Below are 7,652 nucleotides of genomic sequence, written 5' to 3'. Positions count from 1 at the left end.
GTGAATCAATGTACTTTAATCTATAGAGATAATTTCTCGTTGGTAATATATTATATATAACTCTATACTGCAACCATTTCAGATCCGTACTCTCTATGCATTTGATTGCACACTTCCCACTGTTTGTCAGTAAACTCAATGCCTAATATTTTTTCCCACTTGGAATTACACGGCAACTTAGTAAATTTTGAAATAAGCAGAGTATTGTAAAAAAAATTGCATCCCTTTCTAGAAATTTGTAATTGAATTATATTATTAGGGTAAATTGGATAGCATTGGGCGCTTGTGAATTTTCTTATATTATACTTGCTCATATATGACCTCACTGCCTGTTTAATTCCTTCATACACTAGAAATGATATATCGACAGAGTAAGTGTCAATCAACTCTTTAAGTGTATAAAATCTACCGTTTCTATGAATTATATCATTAACCAAAACTATTCCTTTTTTGAAAGTTTCATATACATGGTAGGCTTATTATCAACAATTATATCATCATTATTCCATAGACATTGTGTTTGTACTACGCTAAAATTGATAAATCCCGGGCCCGCTCCCTTAAACACAACACCCGCACATACACTCACATGGCAGCAATAATTAGTTAGTATGCCGTAATTATTACTCAACAACGTATTAATCTTATAATAACGTAGGACTCGACTACCATACAATGCATTAATGAATCAACTTTAAGACTATTCCATTAGGATTCGTAATGGCCCTTTCCGGACTGTCAATCAAACAACTGACCAATCAGAACAAGCCAGGAATACGCGCGTGTCTAACGAGAACATTTAAGGACGCATATGTTTTAACGCTGTCGTTTTGTGGGACCTTAGCAACATATTTTCGAGAAGTCGGGATTTGCAGAAAGGTCCATTGTTGAATATTGTTAAAATAAAGTAATATATACCAACCCACGAGAACATGAATGTGACAAAATATAATGTTAGGCGTAACTTTATAATATTAAATAAACATAAATTATAGAAGAAATGAGCAAAACTTACTTTTGACATGCTTTTTCTGTACAAGCCCACATTCCATCTTTTAAACAGGTACTAATTTTGGAAATTAAATATATGTTTGTAAATAAATATGCTTGGAATTATGATTCAGAACATTAGACAATGAAATTAGGAATATTTAAAATCGTTTGTAATTGAGTCCCACTGAAAAATTAAGAAGGCCTACAAAAGAATTTAATGTCAAGTATACAGGTATACCAACATTTGGGAAATCACAACGTAGGCCGGAACGATATCAACTTGGTTCCACTTACTCCGATTATTGCATTTTTATTTTATTACGTTGTGGGCGTAAAGATAAACACCTCTTTACCGAGTAGGAGTTAGCAAAGTAGGAAAGTTAGCAAGTAGGAAAGTTAGCAAATTTGCATAGGGCCTCTAATATCATAGTTTTGCTATGATTCCATAAAGTCTAATATTGGAATTTTTGGCTTACCAAGTGTTGCACGCATCTTCATGATCTCGTTGATCCTGTTCGTTGTAATTCTGTCCCTTATACAAGCAAGTGGCTAAAATATGTAGAACAATAAATAATGCGATTTAAGTAATACTTATAATACTGGTGGCGCCAGTGGATGACTCCTGCCCCTACACACAATTCGTCGGAGAGAACAAAATTATAGGCCCTCTGATTTTTTTTACCTATTGGTACACTCTAGAATCGATTGAATAAGCCTTTGAGAACCCCTTGTCAGAGTTTCCTGGGATCGTCCCCTGCACCACTTCCAAAAGATTTTGAGTGATGCCCGACTGCGCCCACTTACGCCTCCTGCCATGGACATCGCAACCATCCCCGTCGGAGACATCGGTCACCGTCGTGGAAATCATTCACACCATCTTCAAATTTGTTGAAATTATTTAGCCTATGACATCCACAAAAAATATGTTCTCAGGTGTCGTTAATATTCTTTTATAAAATGTTGGTCAATTTTAGTTTTCAATAAATTTTAACGACAATCACTTTCTTATTTCTTTCATAAATTGTTTAAATTCATAATTTTGACAGCTTTGTATGAGTATGTACGGTATAACTATACTGTATTCTTTTTTGTTCTTTTGTATGCAATAAAGAGAAATAATAATAATAATAATATCAATAAAAAGAAAAATATGGTGTATATTCACTACTTTCGCAATTCAGTTGATTCCCTTGGTCATCGAAAAATTCTGCTTTGCATTCCCCGCAGTAGTTCACTTGACACTCAGCTGTTGGATATTTGTCGCAGGTCATGACGGTGCAAGGGTCTATCACGCACGTCACCATGTCTCCTAATGGGCAGTTATGACAGTCGACAATATTGCCATTTTCGTCATAGTATTCCGCGATGCATCCGCAGTAGTTAGACGCGCAACGAGCATTCGGGTTCCTCGGACACCTAGCCACGTGACACGGGTCAAATAAGCAGGTATCTGGAGGTGTTCCGTCGGGACACAGAGCCTTTTCGACTGAAACAAATTAAATTAATGTGTCACTGAAACAGAAGCTTGGTGTCATTGTCATAAAATTTATCACCATTAACCTCTACTTCATAATTATCATTCTTACCATCATTGTCATTCGACTAATCCGCAGCATCATTGTAATCGTCATCATCGTCGACGACATCAAATATGATTACTGTATGTCTGCTAACAAAACAACCTTCACTACAATTAACCATCATCATCATTTTAGCATCACCATCAATATCAACATCTTTAGCATCACCACCAACACAGCAACAAAACAACATTATTATCAGCATTATCATCATCCTCATTTAAATGCCTTATCAACATCTTTGTCATTGGTGGCCATTATCATCATTATATTTATTATGATCATTAATCATCATTATTGGGCCTAATAATTATCATCGCCGAGGTTATCATCCTATTCGTGATAGTTATCATCATTATCAACAAAACATATTCATTCATTCATTCATTCCGGTAATCATCATTGGCATAATAAACTATGGCCATAGATACATCTTACGACCACACTAAAATCAAGGAAAATGACGATGAATAAAAAGTAATTAAAATTCGTACCAGCGATCTCACAGAATTTTCCCGTAAAACCGGGAACGCACGAACAATCGGCTGCTTTTTGGAATTCCATACAGCTTCCATAATTCTTACAAGGTGAATCAGCACAAACAGCTATTTGAAAAATAAAAAATGTCGTGGAAAAATTATACAAATAACTAAGCTGATTAGGGGGCGGGTGCTTCTGGAAAAACCAGGAAAAACACATTCATAAATAATAATTATATAATATTCAGTTCTTTGCAGACGAAGTGCTTTTGACCACGGTCGGTAAACTGTCAAATCGCTGAAGTTGGCGAGATTTTACCCCGCCTTGGGATCTAGCCCAGTCCAGAACCCAACCCCTAGGATTTAAGGGTTCAAATAAGCCTTAACCAGGGTGGGGGTCTACTGATTGAGAATAGCCAGCACAATATAAGCCTTAGCCAGTGTGGGGGCGGAGTCTTCTGGAGCAGAATGTGTAAAAACCATAAAACACACCCATAAACCGTCAAAAACGATGAAGTTGGCAAGGCTTTACCCCACCTCAGAGCTCTAGCCCAGACCCAACACCCATATTAGTAGAGCCCGAATAAGCTTTATCCTAGGGCCTCAATGTCACTATGAATGTTTAGAAAGAGTTCTCCATTCAGTGGGTGAATCCAGGATTATTATTATTATTACAAGCTTTCAGTATTAGTTTTGACTAGCAGATTAAACATTAATTTTAACTAACCTTCATCATGGAATTGACAGTCATCCCCAGATGTACCTGGAGGGCAAGTGCAGATGTAGGTATCACCATGGAAGGGGCGACAAGTTCCACCATTCAGACATGGTCTACCGCTGCATGGTGCTATCATCAGACAACGAAATTAGGAGTTATAAATATTTATTAAACATGAAATAGCATCATTGATTTCGTTACAATTACAAACATTTTTCTTAATGGAACCCTTGGTGAAGAAGGTCAATGGTACAGTATTTACAAAAGAGCACATTGACCATCTTCGGTATTAAACTGACTAGGTATACCGTACATCTCGATCAAAAAAAAATAAGTCGCCGGGCACTTACTGCGCCCGACTGTCGATGGCCAAAGCGATTCTATGGAGAACGCAACGACACGACGCACGCACAACGGATCATTTTTAAGACGATCCATTCAGACTGTCATCGACAATCAGCAGACGGTGTCACGTCGTCTAGCGCTCACAGGGAGCGGGGATGGATTTGTCGTGCGAGGGTCTTACATTACGTGAGTGTCCGGCTTAGGCCTACAGGTATGCCCCACTTTCACAAGGATGTTCATGCCTTGTTTCTTCAATGCAAAACTTACTGTATTCACAAAAGTCTCCTGTCACATCCTCAGGACAATAACAGTAACTAACGGCATATTCTTCCATCGTCACGCATGTTCCTCCGTTTCTACAAAAGTTATGATCACACGTGATATCTGTTTTCAAAAATAAAGTACATAAGATCATTTTTGTCGTTTCACGTTTCTTTGATATAGTTTCTTGATATTTTACGACTGCTTAGCAAATTTGATGATATTTTCGGACATTTCATATTTTCTGCTTTATTCATGTTAATTACCCTGAGATTAAGCCAAAAACATATGATCGCTATAAAAATAATCATTTTTTAAAAAAAATATGAATTGCACACTCTATTTTGTCAGGATAACAGGGGAGGTTTTCTGATTTCTTACAAACTGAAATAATTAATAACAATAACCACTCGTGCATAAATAATTATTCAACTCATGTAAACCTATATTAATGTATATGATAGCTTTTACATTTATTATTATATCTTATAGTATTGATATTTACAATTGTGTTTGAAATGTAAATGTTTATGTTTTGATGTGAGCGATTGTGTCCGTTACAATTTTCCAGAGGAGACAAATGAATTCTGAATCTTACCTATTGCGCATGTAGTGCCACCAAAGCCAGGAAGGCATTCACAGTAAAACGGAAGGTATGGGTAGTAGTAGCCGATATTTTCACACGTGCCACCGTTTAAACAAGGGTTACATTTGCACGGGTCCTCATCAAAAGTACTATCCTGTTTAGAGACCATTGGTGGCCAATCCGTAGTAGCCGATGAATAATACCCAGTAACCCATGACTCAGAATATTCCAAAGGACTCAATGGAAAAGTCCAATTCGAACTATATTGATCCTCTAGGAGAAACACATTAACATATTCTTTATTTTATTAATAGAATATTTTACTTTTCATTTTCATCATCATTACCACTACCATAATCATCATCACCATCCCCATCATTATCACAATCATCTTCATTATTAGCATCATCGTTGTGATTCTTGTTATGCTATATTATCATCCTCATCCAGTAACGTATCTAGGGTGGTACGCAGGAAGAAGAGGGGAGGGGTGGTAACCAAACGCACTCCAAAAAAGTCCTTGCGCCTTCATCAGTTCCATCCTTCCCTCTGAAAATATTCTAAGATAAAAAAAATACGCTCAAGTATTAAAAATAACCTCAAATCACCAACATGTGAGCTAGTGCGCCCCTCACTATCATACAGCTTCCACTACACCTTCGCACCCCCCTTAGCTGCCCCTCCCCATTTTAAGACTCCTAGAACGTCATTGTGCTCGTCATCACTATCGTCTTTACGATCATCATCATGGTCATCTACATTATTATCTCCACCAGGAGATATAAGTTTTCAGTAGTGTAAGTTTGTGGGTGTGTGTGTGTGTGTGTGTGTTTGTGTTCAAAATATCTCAAAAACGGCTGCACAGATAATTTTTTTAAAAATTAATACACGCCATACTGATAACTTTAAGTTCAAGCACTCATTTGCTAGAACTAATTGCTTTAAGTATACGGTTTTTAATCTACAGTATTTCCTAGACTTTGGGATTCTCTACCCTCTATGATAAGTATAATATGTTTCTCAACAACCTTAAACTGGTCCTATCCCACTTAAAGATACAAACAAATGACAAAAAGTAAGTAAATAAATAAGAATGTCTGTTCTGTGCTTTTTTATTTTAATTTATTAATTTTAGAGTAATTTTTTCTATTTTATGTTTCTTTTTTATTCCCGTTTCTCTTTCGGTTTGGAGAGCCACTTGACAGTATTTTAATATACTCTTGGTTATTCTGTCTTCCCGAGTTTGAAACTGTTTTGTGTGTTCAAATTAGACAAAATATATGAAATGAAATGAATTGAAAATAACGGGGAGTGTTAGGTACGCCCTAATAAAGAAATGATTACATTTTGGTGACGACACGGAGTAGGGTGTGGATGTGAGGACCAATGAAAGGGATTTAAGAACAAACACTCTACACCAGATATTTCAAAAACATTTCAACTTACCTGAATAAAAAATTCGTGAAAGTTTAATCAAGTTACAAGGAAGAAATTATTAAGTGTTGGTGACAATTTCAATTTGAGGGTCATTTAAAGTTCTAAGGTCGTGTGTCTTTGTTGTGTTCAAAATATCTCAAAGACGGCTGCAGAGATCTAAATGGAAGTTAGAGGGAGTGTTGGGGTTGTCACCAAAATTTATTCACCTCATCCTTGGGTTACACCTAACACTCCCTCTAACTTCCATTTAGAGGAAGTGTTAGGTATCACCTCATCCTTGGGTCATGAGTAGGGTGTGGATATGAGGAACATTCAAAAGAAAACTTTTCAGACAGACATTTCAAAAAATAATCAACTGATCTGAATGAAACTTTCGTGAAAGTTTACCCAAGTTACAAGGAAGAAATTATGAAGTGTTAGTGACGATCCAAATTCAGGTGTGTGCATTTTGAGGGCCATTGGTCTCAGACCTAAATATCGCTAAAATGGATCAATGGATCAAAATGACACTTTCCAGAATTGTTTGTCATGTTTTAATAAATATGTTTACCGTAGGCAGAAACAATAGCTATAATGAATATTTAAATTATTGCAATTACAGTAAAGGTGTACAACGTTTTATATGTACTAACTTCACTTTTTTTTGGAATTGATTGGGAAGATTTTTAATTCAACTTTACATTTAAACATGTGACGCTAAAAACCAAAACCCCTTATTTCTATTTGCATAAGATTTCCATTTCAACACGAATACATGGCATGTATTTTTTTGTCGACTATAAGAGTAAAACATTCCAGTATGTTAAGCCAGACGATGTAAGAAATTGGCAGGTGTACAACTGATACAATAAAAGGCGTTCGAAAAATTTTAGTAGTAAGTAATTAAATTTTAGTGTGAATGTATGGAACATTCAAAGCAAAATAAAAAACGTCCCAGATCAGAGATCTAAATGACACTTTTGTTTTAGTGTATTTTTATTTAAAGTAGATGATGGTTGGTGGTTGGAAAGTATGAACGTATTTTTTGGGATTTATTTTATAGAAAGGGATTTGCGCTGGGCGGCGATATCCTATATACTGAAGGCTCTTGCCAGCATTATTTTTGTAATTATTCTATACAACTTATGTAACTAAAGATCCTACTGTAAAAGCACTTAGTAGCAGCAACCAAACCTACTAGTACTACGGTATTAGTGGCATATCTAAGGGTGCGTGGGGAACATTCCCCCAAAAAACTCGCCACCACCCCCCCA

The 7,652-nt window shown here is 36.2% G+C and overlaps 1 protein-coding gene across 1 annotated transcript in view; it reads right to left on the bottom strand.

Annotated features, from left to right (window-relative positions):
- Positions 1–7,652, bottom strand: part of LOC117120120 (neurogenic locus notch homolog protein 1-like) — a gene marked incomplete at its 3' end in the record, with an annotated part of 70,849 nt that overhangs the window by 1,457 nt on the left and 61,740 nt on the right. Inside the window, 7 exon segments of the mRNA XM_033265131.1 lie at positions 1,016–1,066; positions 1,470–1,542; positions 2,162–2,479; positions 3,068–3,178; positions 3,780–3,899; positions 4,383–4,499; positions 4,975–5,235. Coding sequence (XP_033121022.1) covers positions 1,016–1,066; positions 1,470–1,542; positions 2,162–2,479; positions 3,068–3,178; positions 3,780–3,899; positions 4,383–4,499; positions 4,975–5,235 — 1,051 coding nt within the window.

This window comes from Anneissia japonica, unplaced genomic scaffold, assembly GCF_011630105.1.
Source record: "Anneissia japonica isolate Jap-2015-1 unplaced genomic scaffold, ASM1163010v1 scaffold401_len1656234_cov178, whole genome shotgun sequence".
In the NCBI taxonomy this organism is placed as follows: domain Eukaryota; kingdom Metazoa; phylum Echinodermata; class Crinoidea; order Comatulida; family Comatulidae; genus Anneissia; species Anneissia japonica.
The sequence above is the reverse complement of the archived record's forward strand: the minus strand, read 5'-3'. Positions and strand labels throughout refer to the sequence as shown.